At 56.2% G+C, this 25,230-nt stretch overlaps 1 protein-coding gene across 1 annotated transcript in view; it reads right to left on the bottom strand.

Moving 5' to 3' along the window:
- Positions 1 to 25,230, bottom strand: part of UMODL1 (uromodulin like 1) — a 64,296-nt gene that overhangs the window by 11,565 nt on the left and 27,501 nt on the right. Inside the window, exons 8-17 of the mRNA XM_057697329.1 lie at positions 23,396 to 23,508; positions 21,655 to 21,874; positions 16,106 to 16,243; positions 14,704 to 14,944; positions 14,348 to 14,562; positions 12,921 to 13,178; positions 10,873 to 10,985; positions 8,137 to 8,350; positions 5,840 to 5,977; positions 4,055 to 4,374 (exon numbers count right to left, since the gene is read on the bottom strand). Coding sequence (XP_057553312.1) covers positions 4,055 to 4,374; positions 5,840 to 5,977; positions 8,137 to 8,350; positions 10,873 to 10,985; positions 12,921 to 13,178; positions 14,348 to 14,562; positions 14,704 to 14,944; positions 16,106 to 16,243; positions 21,655 to 21,874; positions 23,396 to 23,508 — 1,970 coding nt within the window. The remainder of the gene's footprint in view (positions 1 to 4,054; positions 4,375 to 5,839; positions 5,978 to 8,136; positions 8,351 to 10,872; positions 10,986 to 12,920; positions 13,179 to 14,347; positions 14,563 to 14,703; positions 14,945 to 16,105; positions 16,244 to 21,654; positions 21,875 to 23,395; positions 23,509 to 25,230) is intronic.

Below are 25,230 nucleotides of genomic sequence, written 5' to 3'. Positions count from 1 at the left end.
GGAGAAGATATTTGCAATTGATATATCCAATAAGGGGTTAATATCCAAAACACAAAAAACTCATACAACTCAACCTCAGAAAACAAACAACCCAATTAAAAAATGGACAAAGGATCTGAATAAATACAGGGGGCTGCCAGAGGGAAGGGATGGAGGATGAGAGAAATAGATGTGGGAGGTTAAGAGGTAAAAACATCTAGTTACAAAATAAATGAGTCATAGGTATGAAATGTACAGTGTGGGAAATATAGTCCAATACTAAGCCATATCTTTGTACGGTGACATATTGGAACTAGACTTACTGTGGCGATCACTTGGAAATGCATAGAAATATGAATCACTATGTTGTGTAACAGGAACTAACACAGCGTTGCAGGTCAATTACACTTCAAAACCAAACTCATAGGAAAAGAGGCCAGATTTGTTGTCACCAGAGAAGGGAGTGAGGAGAGGGGGAATTGGATGAAGGTGGTCAAAAGTTGCAAATTTCCAGTTATAAGGTAAATAAGTACTAAGGATGTAATGTACAACATGAAAAATATCAGCATTGCTGTATTTTGTATGTGGAAGTTGTGAAGAGAGTAAAGCCTGAGAGTTCTTATCCCAAAGAAAAATATTTTTTTCTATTTCTTTAATTTTATATCGATATGATACGATGCATGTTCATCAAGCCTGTAATAATCATTTCATGACGTATTAGTCAAATCATCACACTGTACACCTGAAATTTATACAGTCTGTATGTCAATTATATCTCAACAAAACTGGAATAAAAACTTCTTAAAAAAGAATCTTTGGCTCTCGGATACTATTGGTCTAAGTTTTTATATAAATGCTGAAATTAGAATGATTGAAAGTCATAATAATTTTTAGGATTCATTTTCCTTGGTAGTGACTCCTGACACATTAGCTTCTGGGAACAAACTTGTATAGCTTCTTCACTGAGTGATACAAAATGGAAACAAACACTTTTGAATTGACACCTGTCTTCTGTGTTTGGTTTTTAAACAGTGCTTGTGTTGGTATCTGCGTATCTTAGTAATTATCTGCATGGTGTTTACAGGTCCTGTGGTTTTTCAGCTCAGATGCAGACTCTCACTCAGCACGTTTGGTGTTACGACAGCCGTGAAGCCACATCTCAGATGGGCTGTATTAGAGGCACCAGGTCCAGAACGTGTCCTCACAGTGGTGGACATTATGTGCCTTGAATCACTTTGAAAACTGCCACAGAACACCTGGGCAGTGCCCTGCTAACTTGACAAGAATTTTACACGTATTTATGAAGACAGTTGTGTACTCCTGTGAATCTTTGGTACGTGGGCTAATTTCTATCTCTTCATAGTCTAGTATGAAACAGAGTTTGATGTATATAGTACATCAAACTGAGAGGTGAGACCTTAAATTGCACTTTTTAAAAAAATTGAGAGGTCAAAAGGAAAAAAAAGAAAAGGAGGCAGAACCTGGTAACCGTACATAATCTGTTATATTTGTATAGTCAGTTTTTGGGGGAAATCTTAGTTTTTGACAAATTTCAAAACACATAAGAGCTCCTGTGGTTTAGAGCCTGGATGACTCATAAGAGATGAATTTCCCTTTGCTCTGAAAGGGCCCTGAATCTTACTGAAGTTAATGGCTCAACCAGGTGTTTGGCTCAGGAAAACAAGCGAGTGGGAGAGCTGACACCTGCAGCCTGGTGTCTGGGCCCCGCTTGTCTGCAGGAGGTGCTGACTCCCCCGCCGGGCAGCCTGGCCAGCCCATAGCCCCTGAGCGCCACGGGCGCCTCTTTCACTCGAGTTCTACAGGTCCTGCCCCAACGTGGACCCGAGAACCACAGCAGCAGCTCTGCCCACATCAGCCCCCCAGCTTGCGCTCAGACTCCGGCTCAGAACTGAAGTTGCCCAGAAGCTGTGGCCCCCGGACTCCACCCCACCCCCAACCACAGCTGCTCGCCGCCTCTCGGTGCGCCCGCCTCCAGGTGAGAGTCTCGGGCATCTTTAAGAAAGAGAAGCAAAACCCTGATGGTTATTTCCCGATTGTGCCGGTTGGAGGTGTTGGAGGGGGGCTGAGGAAGGCTGTGGTCGCCGGAAACGTCCCAGCTGGTCCTTCAACCCAGGGGCCCTGCCTGTGGGTCTGAGGACCCCCCAAGGGGAAAGTGGAGGCCAGCTGGACCCACAGGTGCGCGTGGTCCCCCAGCTGCCTGGCCGGCCCTCGGCCCCGGGTCTGGCCTCCAGGCAGGCTGGCACCTCGGAGCTGCCTTTGCCCCCGACCCCCACGTCCCCCCTGCCTCCCCTTCCCAGGGCCCTTCCTTTGTAACCCCATGGTTGTGTCCAGGCCTCCTGCTCAGCATGACGCTGATTCTGACCCTTTCAGCCTCAGGCGTCGCCTCCCTGTGCCCTTGACCTGGGGTCACCAGCACGCCTAGCCCAGCCCATGCCCGGGTTCAACTGCCCCACGAGGGAGCTCACCCAGGGCTCCAGCCAGAGCCTCTGAGGCTGAGCGTCCCTCACCCACCCTGTGCCATCAAGGCCCCGGGGGAGGCAGAGTCACAGAGGCCACAGGGCTGACCCTTGGAGGCCATGCAACTTTGACCTTGACCTCCGCCATAGACCTTGGTGAGCCTCCAGGTCCCATTGGTTAAACATGGATAATAATTCCTGGCTTGGGGGTGATGAGGGGGCTAAACGCCCAGCCAGCAGGTCCTTAGGGCCCTTGGGGCTCAGTACCCTCCCTGCCCCTGTTCTAAAGCAAGACCTAAGACCTTCAGGTACCGCCCACCCAGCAGCACAGCTTCCCAGATGAAGACAACCTTCCCCCCAACGCCATGGACGGCCCCCTGCTGAGACCCTCCCCCCACCCCCCTCCAACAAGGGACCCTTCCCCTTGGTGCTGCCCTCCCACCCAGAGCCCAGCCATCCCGCTGGACAGAGCCACCCAGACACCCTCTACCTTGTAACTCCTCCCCCAGTTCTGGCCTCCCTCATCCGACCACCTCCACTTGTCCCTGGGCCACACTCCTGGTCCCCCAGATGCCCCCTTGGGACCACTTCAGCCTCCTTTCTCAGGCGCCCTCCAGAAGGCCCCTCCCCACCCAGGGCCCAGGAAGCCCGGCTGCTGGGCTCAGTGCTGGCCTGGCCCCACCCTGCTCTACCGGGCGAAGGCACCTCCTGTGCCAGGACCGTGTGTCTCTCCAGGGACAACCCCGCCCAGCCAATGCTGCTTCTGCTCCCCCAGGGCCCGGCACTGGCTAAACCCATGGAAGGCGCTGCCCACCTGCCTGGCCTGGCCCTGAAAGTGGAGCCTTCGTGCTCAGTGGCAGAGTGTGGGGAGCGGGGAGGACGGAGCGTGGGGGGCAGGCAGGGGCGTAACTGCCGCCTAGAGACAGCCTTAGGAGACGCAGGACCTGGAGCCGTCAGCCCACTACGCGGTGGACGCTGCAAACCAGAGATGCGGACGGGGGCCTGGGAACCCCGGCCCAGAGTCACCCCAAGGCTCGGGGGAGGCCCGGGAGCCCCTCCCTGCATGTAAGATGAGGCCGCCTCCCGGCCAGGACCAGCCCACTCCCCGCACTGCGCCGCAGAGGAAAGACCCTCAAATAAGGAGATTTTGGATGGGCCACAGCTCTCCGGCCACCCTGCATCGCCACCAACACACAGGCACACACAGCCGTTCACACGTTCTTCACACGCACACCCCCACACGCACACGGGCACGCGTTTACACACATGCACACGCATGCCCCCGCACACACAGGCTCCCGGCTCTCCTGCCCTGTCTCCTCCCCCACTGACTCTCCGTCCTGCTTGTGCATCAAAATCACCGGGAGGCTTTTGTAAGCCCTGACTCTGTACCAGAATCCCTGGGCCGGGGCGCAGCCCAGGCCCCGTGAGAACGCGGCCCTGTTCTAACCCTTGGCTGGGTCCCGCCCTTAGAGTCGGAGACCTGGGGATGCAGCGTCTTCCCGGCCCCCCAGGCCACCTGCGGACCCTCCCATATCGAGCTGCAGATGCCAGAGCCCCCTCCCCACGCCCCACGGAGGGTCCGAGCCAGGCCTCACGCTCTGCACGACGGTTCCGCACTCGCTCCACGCGGCCACCAGGATCACGTGTGTGCTGTTGCGGTCGCTGACATTGCAGGAAGGGTGTCCCAGGTACAGGGAGGACTCGGGGATGGACTCCTGCTGCAGGAAGCGCCTCTGAATGGCGATGGCCACCTTCTCGATCTCACAGAGCACCCTCACGGCCCCGGTCAGGTTCAGCCGCGGGAACGGGCCCTGGGGGGCTGGGCGGGCAGCCTGCACAGAGGCAGCCCCAGTTCCTGCCGGGGTGGGGGGCCGCTCCGGGCCAGGGGCCTGGGCTGTGTTGCCAGGAGAGTCACCTGCAAGGCACGAGGAGACAAAAGCATAGGGTGGGTCTCTGTGTTTAGGGGCCACCGCGTAAGCCTGAGCAGTGAGGTGCCACGGGGAGGGGGACAGGTGAGGGACCGCAGATGGGAAGCTCTCAGCGCTCTGCAGCAGCACACAGTGGGGTTGCACGAGCCAGCACAGCCGTGCACACGCGCGCACACACACACGCACGCATGCACGTGTTGCACATTCCTGTCATCCCATGCAGCTGGGCCTGCCCTGGCTCACCCTGGCCCCCATGGACTCTCCCAGGCCAACACTGGGCAGGTGCTTAATCCATGGACTTGGGATCAGCCGTCACCCCCGGGGGCCCCTGAGTCTTATCTCTAAACTGCGTTAAAGTTTACTCTCTGGGTCCTTGCGTCCCTCCTTCCTGCTCCAGCTTCCTGCTTCCCTAAAGCAGCCTCAGTGTCAACCTCTAGAAGAACCGGAGGCTCTGTAAGAGTGTCCACCAGTCCTCCGAGGGCCAACCCAGGACACATCTCAGCCCTCCCTGGGCCTCCTCTACGGCCCGGCTCCACCACCTGCCTGCCACCTGGCACCTGTCCTCTCATCTCAAGTGCTGCTCACCTAGCTCCCTGGCCCAGGATGCAGCCCAAGCCCCAGCTCGTGGCGTTCACGGCCTTCTCAACTGGCCTCATCCGGCCTCGTTGGGCAGCCTGCTCCCGCTCTCTCCCACCCACCTCCTGCAGGCGCCACCTGCAGCCAGCCCACGTGGTGTGTACATGGACCTGGCCCGCCTTCAACAGCTCTGTTCTCACCATAGCACTCACCACCACACCCTGCCCCACCGCAGCCCCCTCTGCCGGGTGCCTTCTGAGCCATCCTGTAAGACCAGCTGAAAGACACCTCTTCCAGGAAGCCCTCCCTGACCACACTCATGGGACTGAAACAACTTAGTCTCCTCTGGGCCTCCTGTTATTACCACCACACCCTGCCCTGAGACACTGTGTTCACTCCGATAAACATCTGTCTCCTTCACTTGACCGCAGACCCCTGGATGGCAGGGGTAACCTTAGGGTCAACAGGGAATCCATGAAGGCCCTATTTAATGGGAAAAGTGTCGCATGGACGGTGGGGCTGAGTAGAAACACTTCCATGTCGTGTATCACTTGTCACACAGGCTATGTGTTTTGCAAGATCATCTTTCAGCCTCTGAGAGGACACATCGGGGTCGATGTGTGTATTCTCTCATCACGGGCATCAGAAGAAGCGCTTGGAGATGAGGCACCACCCAGAGGGCTGGAGGTGTGGAAGGATGGGGAGGCACAGGCATGCGCACACGTGTACACACACACACACACACGCACACACAGAAACCTGCCCAACACAAAAATATGCCGACCTCGTTTAGAAAAGACCCATTTTTGGTATCAATGTCCTTCCAAGAACAGTCTATCTGACAGTATTCCAGACAAGGGATCGTGAGCATGTTACCTTCACAGGGTCTTCCAGAATGTTCCACAGGGAGGTCGGGGGTGCCTCCCTCGCAGCTGCAGGTGAAGGACCCCAGGGTGTTGTGGCAGGCGGAGCCCGGGGCACAGTCGTCCTCCCCGCTCTCACACTCATCGTAATCTGAGGCATTTAGGAGACAAGACAGGAAACCCTCACAGGGGCTGGGGCATCGCGGCCGCCCGCTGTGTGCAGGCCGCCTGGCGGGGAAAGGGCATCTTGGGAAGCAGAGTTAAAGTTGTCAAGTGACAGCACAGATGGCCCGTTCCGGAGGGTCCGGGAGACAGGGCAGCACCCCGATTTTCTGCCGGCGATGGGGGTGGGAGCGGGCGGCAGGAAGTCTGTGGGGGGCTGTTCCGGAAGGAGGGTTCCTGGTCCCGGGGATGGTGGGGGCAGCGGGGGAGGGGCGGACAGAGCAGCATCCCCGCAGCTCCCTGGAGACGGGAGGCAAGCTGGGCCTCACCCCAGCCCTGGTCACTGGAGGAGGGACCCCGGCACCCACTTGCTTTCATCTCTACACTGCTACTTACGAACAATAATGTGGCTTTACTGCAGAAAATGGATAAAAACCAGAACAGCTTAGCAGAGGACATAAACGCCCCACGTCCCAGGTGTAAGTGTCCACATGCTGACATTTCCTTCCAGTCCTTTGACAGGCGTCTGCGACGCAGCTAAGGTCACACTTTACACACAAACGTGAGTCCTGTTTTCATCCCTTTTTCTTGAGTCAGCAATATTTTCTGGCTCAGAAAACCTCATTTTTAATCATTGCCTAACAGTCCGCGGCGTGGATATACCATAATTGATTTAATATCTTCTCTACTACGGGACTGTGGGTCATTTCCAATCTTCTGCTTTTAAAGGAACACTGAGATGAATGTCTTTGTATATAAACTAGTCCAAACTGAGATCTATTTCCTTAGGATGAAGCCCTAGAAGTGCTGTGAGTCCAAAGTCAAAGTAGATGAACATTTTTAAAGCTCTTGACAAATATCAGGAAGTGTGAGCAAATCCTGTTCTCAGCGCAAGGGCTGCTTTGCTATCAGGATTAGCTTTTTTTTTTTTTTTAATTTGCTCTTAGATGGGCAAAAAAGAGCAACTCATTTTAATGGCAATGCCCTGGATCCTGCCGTCTTCATTAGTTGCGTGTGTTACTTTTTTCATGTTTTGTCTATTTGGGTCCTTTGTGCCTGTGTCTGTTGGGTTCTTAGCATGTTATTACCAATGCATGTGACTGCTCTATATTTAGGATATAATTCTTCAACAGATTGTTGAAATTATTTTTGGGTTCGTCACTTGCTTTGCAATGGTGACTGTTTTGTTTGACATAAGGGCTTTAACTTTTTATACAGTCAAGTATGCCAGCCTTTTCCTCTTCAGGCTTAACCCTTCTCATCCCCAAAATCAGAAAAATATTCTATATTGTCTTTGATTTTCTCCATACATGTAACTTTAAGCCTTGTGTTGTTTGTCCTCAGGCATGCTATGTGCTAGGGACTGAACTGGGTGCCCTCAAAATCTGTGTGTTGAAGCCTTGAGCTCCAGTGTGACTACATTTGGAGGTGCACCCTTGAGGAGATAATTAGGGTTAATTGAATTCATTAGGGAAGGGCCGTGATCCAATAGGACTGATGTCCTTATAAGAAGAGACACCAGAGCCCTCCCCCTCCACACACACAGAGAGGAAAGGCCATGTGAGGACAGAGCAGGAGCGTGGCCGCCTGCACGTCAGGATCAGGCCCTCACCAAAATCAGCCGGCACCTTGATCTTGGACTACCAGCCTCTAGAACTGTGACAAAATCAATGTCTGTTGTGTAAGCCACTCTGTCCGTGGTATTTTGTTATGACAGCTCGAGCTGGCTAATACAAGAGGAGAAAAGACTCTAAATTGCCTTTTCTCTCTGCTTTTCTTTTCAATTATTTCTCCTAGGATCTCCTTGGAAACTGCTTGGGAGGAAGTGTGGCTGTAGAGAGGGACCTGTCTGCCCTCAGCCCGTGGAAGAGCAGAGAGGAGGGAGGGCAGGATGCAGCCTGCAGAAAGGATGCAGCCTCCCTGGGAATCTTCGGGGGTTCACCAGAAGATGTTTTCAACACTTAAACCTTTTCTTAAAAAAACATAGTAGCAATAAGAGAGATGAGGGTCCTATCTGTTTCACATTTTCATCTAATGCAGGGAAGCCCTTAAGAGGCGGCTCATCTTTCAGAAACAAAGCTGGTGGCTAGGATTTTACTGCCTCTCCTTTGCAGAGTGTGTCTCCATCCGGGCCCAGCCTCTGCCTACCTGCTATGAAGGTGTTGCCCTCGACCACCTCCAGCAGAGAAGTGTTCTGAAAAGCAGCCAGGAACACGGAGGACACCTCCCGGACATCCACGTCTGCGACAACCAGCAAGTTGAACTCCACCACGACGCTGCCGTTGGAGATGCGGGTCACTTCCACCTGCACCCCACCTGTGTCCATGTGCTGACGCATGGAGACTGGCAAGGAATTCCGCACCTTTAGAGAAACAGGGCTGGTGAGGAGAGCCGCACGCTGAGAGAGGAAACGGGGTCCTCGTCCTGAAGTGGCTACTCTGGGGATTGCAGCCAGCAGTAGGGCTGCCCTTGGGGAAGACGTCAAGGCCACAGGTCAGTTCTGGCCCGTTTCTGTCTGCCAAGTGTCCTGGCCCGGCACGAATGCCAGTGGGATCAGAGACACTGAGCCCTGTCCCCCCCCCCACCCCAGCCAGCCCGTCGGTGTGGGGCTACGGGCCGAAGCTCTACCCTACAGGGCTCATAACTTGGTAGGAGGCTCACAGCGGAATTTAGGATCTTCTTCTCTTAGCTCAGAGTCGAGGAGGGCAGGGCTGAACAAGTGGTTTGGAGGGAGGGACAGCACCTGCCCCACTTCATTTTTTCTAGAACTGTCCTTGTGACCCTCACACTGCAGGACATTTCCCCTTCCTTTCTTCTTCCTGCCTTTACGAAAACTGCTCCCCCGTGAACATCCTAGTGGGACAGGCAGTTCCTGCCTCTAAAAGCCTTGTTTATTATTCCATCAGTTTGGACAGAACCCTACATCACACACCATATTATTCCATTCTAGCCCATCATGGCCAGAATGCCCAGAGAGGTACCCGATCTTGTAATGAGCTTTTAAGTTGTACATACAACACAAATCTGCTGTGGAAGAGCCCGCCTCCACGGTTTGCCCCCATGAGAAAACCTCATCTGCACCTGAACTGCATGAAGTCCAAGGCACAGGCTCGTGGATGCCCAGCCTGGGGACAGCCAGCGTGAGCAAGTCTGTGGTCACCCATCAGAGGCTGCAGACACCCAGGAGACCTCAGAGCCACCTGCAGTCCCATGGCTGCCACCATTATCATTGCAAGAGCTGGTCTTCGCTCTCTCTGTCTCTCTATTTCTCTCTCTCTGGGACTTCCAGAGAGGCATCTGTCAGAGTCTTGGATTAAAGTCACTTTTGTCTGCATTTCAAGCTAGTCTCAAAGCAAAGTTCCAGGCCCCATGCTAAGAAGTGACAAACAACAAAGTGACACGTTAACCCACAACCTCCCACAATGTGTCCTAATGTCCTACGTAGGTGTTAAGTCACACAATTATTTGCTATCCTGAAACTCTAGACAGACAAAAATTGTCCCCCCCAAATAGGAAAAAGATGAAAAGTTTTAAAAAGGAAAGATTAATCAAGGAACTTGGGGTGGCAATGAAGCTGCCTTGTGGGACCACCAGAGCTGTGCGAACTGATTTCAGTGTTTGTTGTTTAACATGACGTGTCACTGTCATTTAACCCAAGGAAGATCTGGGACGCATACGGATCAGACCATCAGCAGCTCTTGAATCCACACCCTGGGGATTCACAGCTGGGGACCTCAGCATAAATAAAGCAGGATCCCAGACCCTGAGGAGGAGCCCCAGGGAGACAGTTCCTGGAGGCAGCATGACCGTTTTATCAGTAACGATGACCAGGTTGAACAGAATCACCAAACACCGCGGCCACCAGCCTCACTCAGGCGCCGTCGTGCTGTGACTCCACCAACAGGTGGCGCTGCCAAGCTCTCGCTATTCTGCGTCTTAAATTCCCAGGTCGAGGAAAAGCTAAAACGTACGAGACATCCTCTACGCAAACAAGATCATGACAAGTGCATTCTCTGTTCATCAGAGGGTAATCTAACCAACAAAAAGAATATTGAGGTTGCTACTCTAACCAAATTGTAACAATATACCATCCCAAAGAATGCCAATGGGATGGTGGGGGCAGGGGGCGCTGCAAGGAACAGAAGGAAGAAGAACCTTTTTAAGGTTGGATCATGGCGGCATTATTCACAATAGACAAAAAGTGGCAGCAACCCAGAGGTTCATCGATGGTGACGGGTGAACAGAATGTGTCTGTCCACGCAGTGGATACTGTCCAGCCGTAAAAAAGAATGAAAAAGTCACATACCCTATGATTCCATTTCTATGAAACACCCAGAACAGGCAAATTCGTAGAGACAGAAAGCACATAACTGGCTCCAGGGGCAAAGAGGGAAGGGCAGATGACAAGCTAATGGGTCTCTTTCTGAGAGGATGAAAACTTTCTGGAATTAAATGCTGGTGATGCTTGCACAATTTTGCAAATACAGTCTAAACCGCTAAATTGTGCACTTTAAAAGTGTGAGTTTTATGGTATGTGAAATAGATCTCAGTGTTAAATTATTATTATTTTTTTTTTTTCTTTTTAAGGCAGGGGAAAGGCTTTCTGCTCCACAGGGTCCCACATCAGTACAGACGTTTTGCTGAACAGGAAGTGACGTGAAGCAAGGATGCAGCAGAGGAAAAGGTGTGTCTCCCACCTGCTGGTGTGTCTGTGTAACGGCAGGACACACAGGCACCTCACCAGAGCTGGAAGTCCCAGCTTCCTCCAGGAATAAGGAGTCCATAGCACCTTCAGGTCTGGGTCCCCATCGGCTGTTACTAGAATGCTACCACCACCCTCCCTCACATCCCAAGAGAAAATAAGGACCGATTCCACCAACTTACCATCCTAAAGAATAGCTCTAGGAAGGCCTGGTACTCCTTGCTGCTTGCGTTGCGGAAGGATTCTAAATACCTGACGTTTGCTATTCTGACTTCTCCACTGAGCTTCTGGGCCGCTGCGGGATGGAGAATAAACATGTTTGCAGTGGTATCAGGTAACAGATTACCATCTCTATCTTGATAATAGTATTTTCACGTTGGCCAGGAAGAACATCAAACTGAGGCTGATTTGCACTCTGTAAAGAGGGAACAGCACCGGTACGCACAGACACAGCCCCCAGCTTCAGGGACAGAGTCTGGGCTCACAGGGAGACCCTTCCGGAGGCCATGGAACCAGCTCAGCCCCTGCAACTCTCTCCTGCCTTCCTGGGATGTTAGCTGTGCACGAAGTGTCCACGTAATTCACCAGCAAACCGGGATAACTTTGAGAGTGAAAGGAGGCACTATTCGGTAATGATGCTAGGGCACTGGTATGCACCAGCTGTGCAGGCAAACCTGGATAGAGATAGTGTCACCTTGCCGGGCCCACAGCTCACAACAGAGTGCCCAGAAGTCCTGCGGCAGCCAGCTCTTCCTCCCCCGCCCCCACAGCCCTGCCTCTCTGCCGACAAGGGCAGTCCCTACATCACACTGCTCTGTTCCTTCTGAATCTTCTCCCTCTGAGTAGGGCTTCTAGGAGTACGTGGTCCAGGAGCATCTCCCGGCCTCGTGCTGGATCCCGCACGGCAACTGTCTCAGTTCTCATACTGTCTCACCAGGTATCCGTGGAGTCCCTGCTACGTGCAGGGCGTTCGGGGCAGTGAAGGAGGAAGACTACGTTGTCCTGTCGGGTCTGAGAGTTCCCTCCTCCAGGGGCTTGTTGCCCAGACGTGAGACAGACCACAAAGCCGTCCCAGTCTGCGTTCCGGGATGAACCCCAACCCGTGTCCTTGGAGTCACGGCTGTCGCTGCGCCGGAGGGCCACCGGTCCAGACTCACAAAAACTGGAGTGTGTGACCTGACCTGGGAGCCATCAGGAGCAGGAAGGCGCACAGGTGAGAGCAGAGGTGAACCCATCCCGGGCTGGGGTCACACACCCACGGGCAGCTCCTGCCTCCAGGCACAGGTGAGACCTTCAGACGACAGATGTACACAGAAGCCCAGCACCAGCTCTCCTCTGGGGCTGCCCTGCCTGACCGTCCAGCCAGCAGCAACCTCCCCTCCTCCAGCTTGCCATGACTTTGCACTGCCTTCATCACCCCTAGTTTCCTCTCTAGTCTCCCAGTCCACAGCTAATTTGTACTTTCAAGCACGTAAACAAAAGTTCTAAACGTTTCTGACTGCACCCAAATGGGTCATCTTAGGCATCACCTCAGGAGGTGTGCACCCTGCCTCGAAGACTGCTTTTAGTTATCAACTAAAAAGTTATCAACTTTCGGATGGCTGCCCAAGACTTGAGGACTAAACTGCACCTTGGCTCCTCAGGTAAGTTAGACATTCAGGAAAATATGTGGACAACAAATGCTAATGAGGAGAAAAGAGGAATTTTATCTGAATATATAACTATCCATGAAGATCAGCTTGACCTTATCAGAGTCTACGTTGGACCTGCTCCATTCTACTCCCCTCCCTTTTACTCTGCAGCCCCATGGGGGCGGGGGACACTCACAAAGCTATCCATCGTCATCCTCCCTAGTCCAGGTCTGCTAGGAGTGAGAACGGTCAGAGCAAATGCATAGACCAGCACGGCACCCATTTCCCTGATGTGTACCCATGAGGACACAGGTGAGTGAGCATCTGAAACCTCTGCAGAGTCTGGAGCGCTTTGCAAAACAGCCTCTTTGCCCACGATCTGCCGACCACCTGTCCCTGAAATAAGCCCCCTCCTGTGTGGTCTTTGCACACCAGCCGAGTATGAAGCGAGCCAGACGTTCCTATGCTGAGAGAAAGACGGAAACCCAGTATCCACACGTAAATGCAGCTGTTTTAACCTTAACCCACCGAAACTCTTTTCCATCCTTTTTCTCCTCCCTTTGAGAACCAATGGCGAAAGCGTTTCTAAAACCCATTACCTGTCCTCACTTTCAGGTGGGCTCTGGTAGTTTCTTCCCCACAGGCTTTGGCCACGATCTCCACCAGGTACAAGACGCCAGGCTCCAGGCCTGACAGTGTCAGGCTTGCATTCTGGGTCTCCAGGTGCTTGGTGGAGCTCCGTGCAGAAGTCAGGATGAGCTGGAAAGCGGGGTGCAGGGTGAGATCTGCCACCCACACCACGTGAAAGCCCGTGCTGGTCACATTGGAGACGATGACCCTTCTGATGGAGACAGGAGCTGAGGATGGAACATAAGTGCCCCGATTAAAATCAATACAACACTTCCAGGAGACAGGAAGGAGAAACTCACCCCACCCCTCGGGGACACGAGAGTCCTCAGGGGACGCCAGCCCAGAGGAGTCAAGTCCCCTGGCTGCCAGCTGCACACGCGGGTGCAGGGTCCCTGGACAGCCCCTGAGCCCTGGGCTCCCGGGGACGGCACCCCGCCCCTCAGGCTTGCTCTGTGTCCACCCCTGCGGTCCCGGGACCTCTGGAAACAAAGCTTTCTTGAGCAGATTCAGGATGGCTCCTTCAGAGGGGCTTCCCCCTCCACCCCTGGGCAGACTTCCCAAGGAATCAGGGCGGTGGCCTTTACTGGCTACAGACCATTCCTACAGGGGACGCGGGCGACTTATGCGGGCTTAAGAGTTTAGTCTCCAGCCCGGCACCGTGCTGCAGGGGAAATGCATTGGTGGAGCTGCATTTAACAGTTGGTCCCGTCTGGACGCAAGCCCGGGTCAGGCTAGCTCGTGAGCTCACACAGGGATGCCAGGACCGCCTCTCTCCGTGGGAGCCGCACGGCCAGGCCCGTTTCCTGCACAGAGTGGCCGCCTGTCTCCCGGGGTGTCACCCAGGGGTCTTGGTGATGGCTCAACCCTCTGCGAGTAATGGGTAACGTGGAATTTCTGGGGGTCAGCACAGCTGGGGAGGGTGCAGACCTGCGGGGAGGCTGCCGCAGGCTTGGGGGTGCGGCAGAGTGGGGGGCAGCACTAGGCTGGGGGTGGTTACCACGGCTGGGGGGGGACAGAGCTTCTGGGGGCACGGGGCTGCCGCAGGCTTGGGGGTGCAGCGCTGCTGCGCAGGTGCAGAAAGCTTGGGGGCCCAGCCCTGCTTAGGGGGCTGTACCCTGTGCTCCGTGCACATAATGCGACACCCGCCCGGCTTCCTGCTCCAGCTGCTGGCAGCCGGGGAGGCTTAGGGAGGGGCAGGACAGGGCTGGAGAGAAAGTGGGGGGCCTCCCCAGACGGCAATCCGGCTGCCTGGGGACGTGGCTGCACCGCACTGAGCTTGCCCTGCCCGGTGCTGCTGGACGGCCGTGGACTGGACGGCTGGGCGAGCCTTTGCCAACGGGAGCTCACACCGCAGCGGCCCCACCTGGCCCCCGCACGCACCCTTCCTGCCACTCACCGCAGGCTGGAGTCTTCAGAGATGCCGGCGTGGGGGCCCAGGGCAGGTCTGGGAAGCCGGAGGGTCCAGGGTCTGAGTGCTGCGGCCACGCGGGGTCCAGAGGTGCTGGTGGTGTGTCCCCCGTGGGGAGGCTGGTGTGCCATTCGATGTGGCCCGTGGGGCCCCAGGTAGGAGTGAGCCAGGAGGGCAGCTCCGTGGTGGAGTTCGGGGGCAACCATCCAGGGAGTTCTGGCGGGCTGTCCGTGACCTCAAGAGGGGAGCTGCGGGTGGGCCCGGGAGGCCGGGGAGAGAAGGCCGCGCCGGCCACCCTGCTGGCCGTCCACTGGTCGGTCCCCAGGTCTGGGGCCACGCTGGCCTCCTCCTCCACGCCACGCCCCGTGCTGTTACCGCCCTGGCCCACCATGCCACCGACCCCTCTCCAGGGTGGGGGCGCTGGGGTCCAGGCCTGGCCTGCTGCAGGGGTGCCCCATAGGTGTCCAGAGCTGGGGGACAAGGCGGGGATCTCCAGGCCCAGGGCTGTTGTTTCTGTGTTGGGAACTGGGGCTGTTTCCCCTGTCACTGGAGACGGCGCACCACTTGCGGGGCTCACCACGTCACCTGCTGAGACACATCCACTCTCAGATGGGCTGTCTGGTCCGCTCCGGGCAGGAGCCCCCCCAGGTGACCTCAAGTGGGGACACAGGCTGTCCCCACGGGTGGTTAAGGATGTTTAACACGGCTCTCTCGGAAAGCCACGGAGCCCCTCCATGGGATCAGTGAGGACGCCAAGACCCCCTGAGTAGGGGGTCTACCTGGGTGACTGCAGAACCAGGACATGAGTGCAGGGCTGGGTTCTCACAGGCCTCAGGTGGGTGCATCGGGCCTTTGGGAATTTGGAGCAATTTCCCCCAAATACGTGCTTAGTGTGGGGCTTAGCTCTGGTCTTATCAGCTTGCTGGGCATTACATGCGTGAGAAAAAGGATGGGAGAAGAGAAGCTGTGGGCCTTAGGAAGCAGGATGACACATACAGTGGCTAAGGACCAGAGGCTTTTTCCCAGGGAAACATTCTCTGCTGCTTCTTCCAACCAGAAGCCTAGCAGGGACGGCAACCACATGGCTGAGCACCTCCTCTGCCCACCCTGCGTCCAGAGCAGACATTGCTAGTCGATCACAGCATTGCAAGTCTATATATAAATTCCTCCTGCTTCTCAACTCAGCACTCCAGGGAGCCCAACCAGCCAATCAGAACCAGCCCCCCAAAAACTTGGGGCAGAGACATGCCAAGAATGGGGCTCAGAGGCCCCACATCAAGGCCTTCTCCACGCTCACCTGGGCTCCTAAACCCTCTTGGGCTCCAGGCCACCTAGGGAGGGACTCCCCCAAAACCAGGGGTTTCATCATGACTTTCTCGGACCTTTTCACTCATAAAAATAATTTATTTTTTGGGGGGTACACCAAGTTCAATCATCTGTTTTTATACACATATCCCCGTATTCCCTCCCTTCCTTGACTCCCCCCACCTCGAGTCATAAAAATAATTTAAAACATACTTTAAAGCTGCATGGCATAAAGGCATGACTCATAATTGATATTTACTATTATTGAATACCTTTCTTCCTTTGGATTTTAAAAGCCATGAAATCATTCTTGTGGGCACCCAGTAGTAAGGCGGGCCCCAGGCACTGTGCCCGCCCTGCTGGATGGAGGTCAGCCCGGCTCCAGCCCAGGTCCTCAGGGAGGGGCTCGGCCGGGAGCTGGGGGCTGGGGAGGGGGCGCACCTTCACAGGCCCGGCCGGGTCTGGAGGGGTGGGCATCCCTGGCCGTCCGGCATTGGCAGGTGTACGAGCCCTCGAGGTTGATGCACCGGGCGGCGGGCGAGCAGTCATGCTCCAGGCTGTCCGCACACTCGTCCCAGTCTGCGGGCGGGAAAGAGACAGGACACACGCCGCTGAGAGCACGGCCAGAGGTGCTCGGAGAACAGCACGGCCGGAGGGACGGCACAAGGCGTCAGTGAGGCCCTTGGCGTCCAGCACCTGGGATGGGGGGCAGGGGGCCTGCACAGAGCCTTCCGGAAGCTTCTATTTGAAACAAGGCAATGACCCAAGCACCCGCCTGCCTCCACCGCTGGCTGGCCAACCTGGGGGCAGAGATTAGGGAACGCCGGTTCCTTTGGAGGTATTAGCATGCACAGGTGTGAATAGACTCCCCCCTTGTTTATTCTTTGTTCCTAAGGTGCTTTCTCTTCCCTCTGATGTGCCAGCATCCCCTAATATTTAGTGTCTCAAGAAAGAAACAGAAGAATAACTGAGCCAGGAGATGTCCTTGAACTTTCCCAGACACAGATAGGACGGCTGTGAACACCTCCTCCCTGGGTCTGGGAAACAACTGTGAGAGACCCAAAGGCCCCGTGCCACTGGGAAGCCCTGACCCTTCTGATCTGGACAAGGAAGGCTGTGAAGTGAGCCCCCAGGCCTGTAAATCCCCCCCAAAGCCCCTCATCCTTTCTCAGCCCACTCCAGCCCCGCAGGTGCCAGTCAGCAGGCAGCCAGGGCCAGCTCTGGGCCAAACTGGGGCAAAGCTCGCTAGGAGCATCATTCCTCCTCCTTCTCCCACCCCCGCCCCTCCCCCTCCTGGGCCCCTGGTCGCAGCCACCCCCATCCCTGGTCCTGCCCCAGGAAAGAATCTGATGATCTCGCGCATTTGACATGTGACTGATCAATTAGGCCCTCCACGCAGCAAGCAGGAGAAAACCTTAAGGAAGAAGGACAGATACATGATAGCACTTGCACGTGGAACTAAAAACATGGTGCAAGTGAGCTTATTAACAAAATAGAAATAGAGTCACAGATGTAGAAAACAATCTTATGGTTCCCAGGGGGGCAAAGGAGGGAGGGATGAACTGGGAGGTTGGGACGGACATATACACACAACTAAATATAAAATAGGTAACTAATAAGGACCTACGCTGTAGCACGGGGAACTCTACTCAATACTCTGTAATGACCCATATGGGAAAAGAATCTAAAAAAAAAAAATGGATATATGTGTATGTATAACGGATTCACTTTGCTGTACAGCAGAAAGTATCACAACATTGTAAATCAACTGTACTCCAATAAAATAAAACCTTGAGGAGTAAATACTCAAGCTGTATTTCAGGCTGGGAGGAGCCGGGGCAGGGGAGCAGTCTTCCCACAGCCCTGGACGTCCATCCTTCAGCCCAGGTCCAGTTCTGCCGGTCTCTGCCTTGCCACACCCGCCCCAGGGGAGCGCGTGGCTCTTCACAGTCGCCTCTGACAGCGGGGAGGCTGGGTGCCTCAAAGAGGGTGAGGCTCCCCGCAAGGGATGGTCCCCAGGTCCTTGTCCACGGGCTTCCAAGAGCTGCAGGCGGAGACCCCGAGCCAGGCTCAAGGTGCCAGTGGAGCCCGGACTTGGCTGGGCTTCAAGTCAAGACAAGGCACGAGTGCAGTTTTGTGCAGAGAAAACTCTGCCGCCAAGTGCTCAGAGGCCCGTTTTGTGGTTTTCAGTTTTGCTTCATGTGATCTTCACGGAAGCAGCTCCCCCGAGACCAGCAGACTTGTCAGCTGATGCAACAGTTACACCCCGACCCGGGCTCCCTGCCGGCCGGGCCCCCACAGCCCCCTGGAGCGCAGCCCGACCTCCAGCCTGCAGGCGGCTCAAAAGTGCTGGGGGTTCAGGTGGGGGCTGGAGCCCGCCGGCCGGGCAGCAGGGCCACGAGGAGAGTGGAGGCCCCCGTGGGGACCTGAGCTTGAACCGCAGAGCACTCTCGGGGAGGTGATCCTCCCCGCCTCATTCCACCATCACGCGGCTCAGCAGCCAGTTGGAGTGGATGCAGACGACTCTGTTTCTTCTTGTGTCCAAGCTGGAGGCCGTGCAGTTCTTGGGTTCAGGGTGGGAGGCAGGTCTGTGAGCCCCGAGAGCCGCCAGGCAGCCTCTGCGTCTCCTGGGCCGCCAGACGAGGACGCGGGCAGGACGCAGGCAGGGTCACGGTGCAGGGCCTGCGCTCTGCTCCTGCCGGCCCTGAGGCCGGGACGAGGAGGTGGCCCACGTCCCGGACGAGGGGGACAGCCAAGCCACGGCAGAGCTGCGGCTCCAGCACAAGCAAGCCCCCGGGAACCAGGCAGGGAGGCCCAAGGACAAGCTGCCCCGTCCCTGGAAAGGCAGGCTCCGCGGGAGGCCCCTGGCTGTCTCTCAGGCCCCGCATGGCCTTCAGAGGTGAAGCGTGGCCAGAGCCCTCAGCCCCTCCTGGGGGCCGGTGTCAGATTGTCACTCAAGGAGGCAGGTGGGCACAGAGACCTGGTTCTAACGGCAGATCACACAGAAGCTGGACCAAAGGCAGCGCCACGGAATCCGGAGAAAGAAAGCCCGCCCAGGCCGGCCAGGTCGACAGTGACAGTCCCCGGTCCAGGCGCCCCTGCTCACGCCCCTTCTCCCACTGCCAGCAGAGGCGACAGGAGGGGCCGCTGTGTCTTCGATGCTATCGGAAGCACACGGCCAACTGGGAGCTTCGGGGAGCACGCCTAGGCCTGTCCTGAGATCACAGGAGGAGGCGCTGCCCCCGGTGCTCAGTGAGCCCAGGGGACCCCTCACATAGAACAGGGCCGCCGTCAGGGCCTCGTTTGGCTGACGTCTGCACGGAGCATGAAGGCACGAGGGGGCCACCTGGATGCACGTGGAGGCCCAGAGGGTCTTCTGCACTTGAAGCAAATAAGCAGGACGGCCATTCTTGAGCAGATTTTTAGGAAGGGGGGGGGACGAGGGCAGGAGAGCCAAGGGGAGCAAAGGGAGGTCCTGCAGTGTCCCCTGAGGGCCTGGGGACACTGCAGGGCCTTCCAGCCTGAGAATGCACCTGAGACACCACAGTGCATCCCAGAGAAGAGTTAACCCAAAATTTCGCCGTGCTGTCAGACATGCGCCAGGCACCCGGCTATCCCCACGCCCGCAGCAGCCCTTCATTTACCCACAAGGTGGGATGGCTCCTAAACTTCCCATGTCCCAGGTAAGCACACTGGGTCCCAGGAGGGGAAGTGCCTTGTACAGGGGCCCACAGTGAGCAAGTGTCAGAGCTGGAGAGCTGGGACTCCAGCCTGTCCCATGAGGCCCCCTCCCGCCGGGTAGTGTGAGCAGGACGGGAGGACCAGGTGCCACTCAGCACTGGGCCTCCTGGCACGGGGCACACACCCCCCCCTTCTCTGAGGAAGACCGGGACATGTGACCACCCAGTGACCCGGTGGGGGACAGGCCTCGGGGAGAAGATGCGGTCGTGACAACGTGCCTGCCACGCTGCTGGGACGCCTTGACTCTCAGAGGCGAGAGCCCCCAGACAACCTGGCAAAGCTAGATGGTGCCAACACCACCATTCCCGTAGGGGAGCCACTGAGGAAAGGGGCTTTCCGTCCTGTGGTTTGTTGATTTTTTGCAGAATAACAATGAATGTGCTTCCCCAGTTCCCCAGCAGCAGGGCTGGGGGCTCTCAGGGGTGGTCAGGGCTGTGGGGGAGAACGACGTCCCCACACTCAGTCCCCTCCCCGGGTGGGGGCTGCAGCCGAGGGGCGGCCCCCCAGGTTCTGGGTCAGAGAATCTGTGCAGGCCAGGGCCGCCTCCCCCACCAATAAACAGCCGGGGGCCTCCGCAAGGGTGGGAGAGCCGCTCCCTGGCCCTGGAGGCCCTCCCACCGCGGCCCTCAGCGCTGAAATGTTAAGCAAACAGCTTACTGTTTGTCAGGGACGCAGCAGGGCAAGAGCCTGCTCAGGGCCCCCAGCTTCCCAGGACGCTCCCGGCGTCCCGGGACGCTGCTGTGATGTTCACGGTGCAGGGCACCTCTTCCCCCTTTGCATGAGTTTGCGGAGGCTGCCGTCACACACTGTACAGGCGTTCAAGCTGGCTCAAAACAGAATTCATTCTCTTGTAGTTCTAGAGGCCAAAGTCCAAAATCAAGGTGTTGGCAGGGCTGGGCGCCCCCTGGGCTCTCGGGGAGGGTCCTCCCTGCCTCTTCCAGCTTCTGGTGGTCCCTTGGTCTCCACGGCTTGCGGCTGTGTCACTCCAGCCTCTGCCTCCGTCTTCACGTGGTCTCCTCCATGAGGAGACCTTTCCTGCCTCTTTTAAGGACACTGTCATTGGACTTAAGGCCCACCCTGATCCAGGATGATTTCAGATCCTCGGTTTCATCTGAAAGATCCGTCTTCCAAATACAGTCACACCTGCAGCTCTGTGTGCACTTATCTTCTGGGGCTGTCACTCAACACACAGCATCACGTGACAAAGGCCTGGTGCCCGGCCACGTGGCTGGGAAGCACGGCGACCGGTAGGGCTGGGTCTCCTGAAGACGGCTCAGATCTGTCTCAGGTGGGCCCGCCAGGCGCAGAGGGCCACCGCCATCTCCATCTCCAAGGAGTGAGTGAAAGAGGGACCCCGGGCTTAGCGGGCAGGTGTTTCCCAGGTGTGACTTCAGGCGTGACACTCCTGTGGCGCCTTCCCTGCAGTCTGGGGTTGGGGGAGCTTGGGGCAGCAAGCCGGCACGTGATGGAGCCCAAAGGGGTGGGCAGAGCCCGCTCTGGGACCCGCTCCCCTGGGGGTCGCCCGCTCCATTGACTGAGCCCCAGGCAGGCTCCTGATGTAGAGACTGTGGTGCCTTCACTGCATGGGGGGACTTCATCCCCCTGTTGATGGCAAAACCTTCCTGACACGACAGCTCGCTGTCTCTGTCTCTATATCTCTGTCTATGTCTCTGTCTATGTCTCTGTCTATCTCTCTCCCTGCTCCCTCCCCCAGTCCCCTCTGCATCCCCTGAATCTCTCTCTGTCTCTTGGTGTCTCTGTCTCTGTCTTATCTCTGACTCTCTCTCTCCACCTCTCCCTACTTCCCTGATCTGTGATTTCCTGCATCACCAAATAAAATGACAAGCCTTTGGGCTAATGAAATAGGTCCGTGTGTTAGCAAGTTGCACAGCGGCCGGGCAGTGCTGGGCCCCGATGCAGACACAGTAAGCTTCATCCTCGTGCCCCCCGTGGACCCTCTGGCCCAGTTCCACCCCGGGCTCTAGTGGCAGCCGAGAAGCACCATCCAAGGCAATACGCGCCCCCACGCTCCGAGGGTCGCTTCTCCCGTGGGAAGAGAAGGCGTGGGACTCAGGTGAGCTCCCTGTGTTGGGGCGGCAGGTCCCCCAAGGAGGAACCCAGAATAGGGACTGAAATTTCATTTACTTTATCCATCCTTTGGGATAAAGCGACTGTTGACCAGAACTAACACAGCCTGGACTTTGGAAGGCATCAGGGCGGCACACCCAGGGCTTGGGGAGAGGACCCACCTTGCACAAACGTCCCCCGCTGGTCCACCTGGAACACGGTGCTCGCCCACAGAGGCGGGAGCATGGGGGCCAGCGTGGACACGCCCACCGGGGCCTCGGGGTCCTGCACCGTCAGCCTGAGCCTCACCACCACGCTTCCGGCCCAGAGAGACGCGACCTGCATCCTCAGCTTCCCTCTTCGGTACACGTCGGAAACCGCCGGCGGGAAGGAGGCTGCAACCTGGCCCGGAAGAGGCAACGGATGCTCAGGTGGAGCAGAATTTTCCATCAAAGTCTTCAAAACCAGCCAGCGGGGCCCCAGCTGTGACACGTGGACGGTGCACAGAATCCACGTGTCCCTTTCGTGACCAAGAGGAGACGCCCAGCCACCCGCCTCTTGGGGCAAGAGAGTCCTCCCCCCACCCCAGCTCACTGCAGCCCTGGGACTGTGGGCCGGGCCTGGTCGGTCTTGGTGAGGAGTCAGAGACCACGACAGTCAGGCCCCTGATCTGAGCCCTAGATGCGCGGCACACTCTGGGTGCCCTGGAAACCAGGGTGAAGGTGATGTGTGTGTGAGAGAGACAGACGGAGAGCCGGTGGGATTGACTGACGGATGGGCAAAGGGACCGCTGGGGAATAATCTCGTGGCTCTTTGGAGCTGCGCCCCTCCCACCCCTCCCCCACCACTGGGCTGTGTCCCCAGGAAACACACAAGCACAGCCAGGTGCTCAGGGCCACCTGTGCTCAAGCACGGAGACACCAGCCTTGCCCCGCCTTCCTCCTGCACCACCCTGGCACCCGTGCGTGAATGACTGCTTAAAAGGAGGGAGAAAACGCTCCAAGAAATTTCAAAAACTGCCTCCTCCCACAGGTGAATATTGAGAGGCAACCGTCCTTTGGTCTCTCCTATTTCCACACATCGTGCAAGCAGAAGCCCGAACTGCCCTCTTGTTCCAGAATATCTTTCCAAGATGTTTGTACGATGAACAGACTTGGGAGAGAGAGAGAGAGCACAGAGCAGGTCCGCTCTGCTCACTGTCGGATGTTGTAAAGACAGCGTGTCTTTCTGGAGCAAGGTTTAGGCAGGTGTGCCTGGGGGTCCACAGCCGCGATGCAGACGCACGGCACGTCACCCCCCGGGTCCCCTCTGCATCGGCCCCAAGGGACTTGGGGCCAGCAGGGGACCCGGCACCCACGTGATGCTCCTGCTGCCTGCTGTGCTGTGAGGGATGCAGTCCTCTGCCTCTGACCCAGGCATCTCATGTCCTCTGCCTCCATGTAACAGGCTCCCTTACCCGCTTGCAGGGAGGGCCAAATCCTAGACCTTTCACAGTTCCTGACAGTTTGGAATTCGCCTTTTTCTCCTACTCAGCATCCGAGAATAGATGGTAGCTGCTCCTCCCAAGCCTTATGCTAGTGCCTCCCTCCAGCCCCAGGGAGGAATGGATGCTGTGGTCACCGCTAAATGCTTCCTCATTGAAGCTGCCCCCAAGCAGGAGGGCAGAGGCCCCGGGTCCCCTGGACAGAAGATTCGACAGGAAACCCAGCTGAGCCACCACGTGGTCCCGCCCATTTGGGTCAAAGATGGTTTGGCCCCAAATCTAGATTGTCACGCATAAAAGGGGGCATTTTGCGCAGTGACGGTGGGATGTGGGCCTGCCCCCTCCCCAGCCGTGGGGACGGGCGCTTGTCCCACACCTGCACAGGGTGCTCGGCGGGTTTCTGGCTCGGACCCTCAGAAAGCTCCTCCGCCGGGCTTTACCTCGTGCAGCAGCTGCCGGGAGAAGTTCTGGAACGCGGGGCTCCGGCGGTCCAGCAGCCCCTCCGTCATGTTACGGTTTAGGATCCTGATGGTGACTTGGAACACCCGGGCATCTGAGACAGGCGATAACGCAAAGTAGCTGAAATCCGGGGAGCACAGGCCACACATTTTTCTGTCCGTGTTTTCCAATTTCCCCCACTCTTTGGAAGGGAAAGTTTTAGAAAACAGACTGAGGCATGAGTCTTAGGTTTGGTCGCCAAACCGGGGGAAATCAACCTAAGGAACATATGTCTCTGGGCTGGAGCGAAGGAAACTCAGACGTAAACACACACTTTCAGAGCCAGAGCAGGGGAACGAGGTCCAAGTGTCATGTGGTTCCCAGCGGGGGGACCTGGGGCTCGACCAGCCGTGTGGGGTATGGGGCCCCTCCCGCAATTCCTCACGCAGTGTGGCCACTGCTGTCCTTGGCCCCAACCACACGCACACGCCCCAGCCAGGGCCCCAACACTCAGGTGACTAATTCATCCTGATTTGCCCAGAACTTTTTGGTGTCCCACCAAAATCCCTCCTCTCAAGCACCTACTGTGTCTCGGGCAAAATGATAGAGTTGGTTACCCCACAGGGAAAGTGTCCTTTTCTTTGGACATAAGCGAAGCTGGAAAAGACTCAAGATGGGACACGGGAGCACATGTCTCTTTCATTACCGAGAATGAAACTCACATCCACAGCAGAGCCTGCAGCAATGATCTCAGTTCTAAGGATCTAAAGGCCACGCACACTTTGTTGCCACCCCGGCTCTCCGCCAGCCAGCAAGTTTTGGGCTGGCGGGGCAGAGTTTATCACCGCCGCACACACACAGCCCCAGAAATGTCACCAACGTTGTAGAGTCTACATTTCTAGTTGGGGGTCCCTCTGAACCTTCTCCCACCTTGGCAAGAGAAACGAGTATCCCTTGGGGCCCAGGATTCCCAGGCCCCAGTCCTGCGCACATCACAGAGCTTCACAGGGGGTCAGTATCCCCCAGTGATTCGGGAATCTGGATTCATTGCGAGGCCCCGGGTCTCCACCGCTGCAATAAGCTCCATCACCTCCAGGCTTTTAATAATGTCAAATTAATTAGCTAAGACCTTTAAAGTGAATCAAGTTTCTTTTAAAAAAGGGTTCTACAAATATAAGGCATTTTTACAATATAGAGAAGGAAAGAGAATCCTTATGGGGAAGGAATAAGCTGGTAATCAGGAGTCTTCTGGAATCTTCCAAATTATCTACCCTGCATTGGAATGTGTGTATTTTTTCCTGAGGGCACAGAGTCGGTGGGGTTGGGACAGGGCTGCAAGTTCCTCCTGCATGTCCCAACTGCGATGAATTTGCACTGGGACAGTGTCTACAGAAATTTTCACGTCTGAGATGAGTTGGGAGAGGACAGAGGGCGGAAGTGACCGGCGGGGATGGAGCCCCTCACGGTCCCAGTTTCCTCAAAGGGAAAAGAGTGCTCCCCTCATTTTCTCCGTGGAGCAATTTGAAAATAAAACAAGAAGGGGAGACGGCAGCAGTTTGGAAATCAGAGGCTTGTGCAAAATCAAAGTCTCGCATTTTCCGTGCGCTTGACAGTTTACAATGGGTCAGCCCCGAATCAGTGCATAAGGACAGCAGGCCTGCTCCTCTGTCCCTCGCTCATTCTCTGCCACCACCACTGTCCCTGGCAGGACCCCTGAGCATGAGACAGACCCCTCTAGGGTCTTTTTTATTTTTTCCTTTTTTTAAAAAAATTTTTATTTTATATTGGAGCATAGTTGATTAACAATGTTGTGTTAGTTTCAGGGTTGTGTTAGTTT

This window comes from Hippopotamus amphibius, chromosome 10 (genome assembly GCF_030028045.1).
Source record: "Hippopotamus amphibius kiboko isolate mHipAmp2 chromosome 10, mHipAmp2.hap2, whole genome shotgun sequence".
Lineage (NCBI taxonomy): Eukaryota > Metazoa > Chordata > Mammalia > Artiodactyla > Hippopotamidae > Hippopotamus > Hippopotamus amphibius.
Note: the sequence above shows the minus strand (reverse complement) of the source record. Positions and strands in the feature narration are given on the sequence as shown.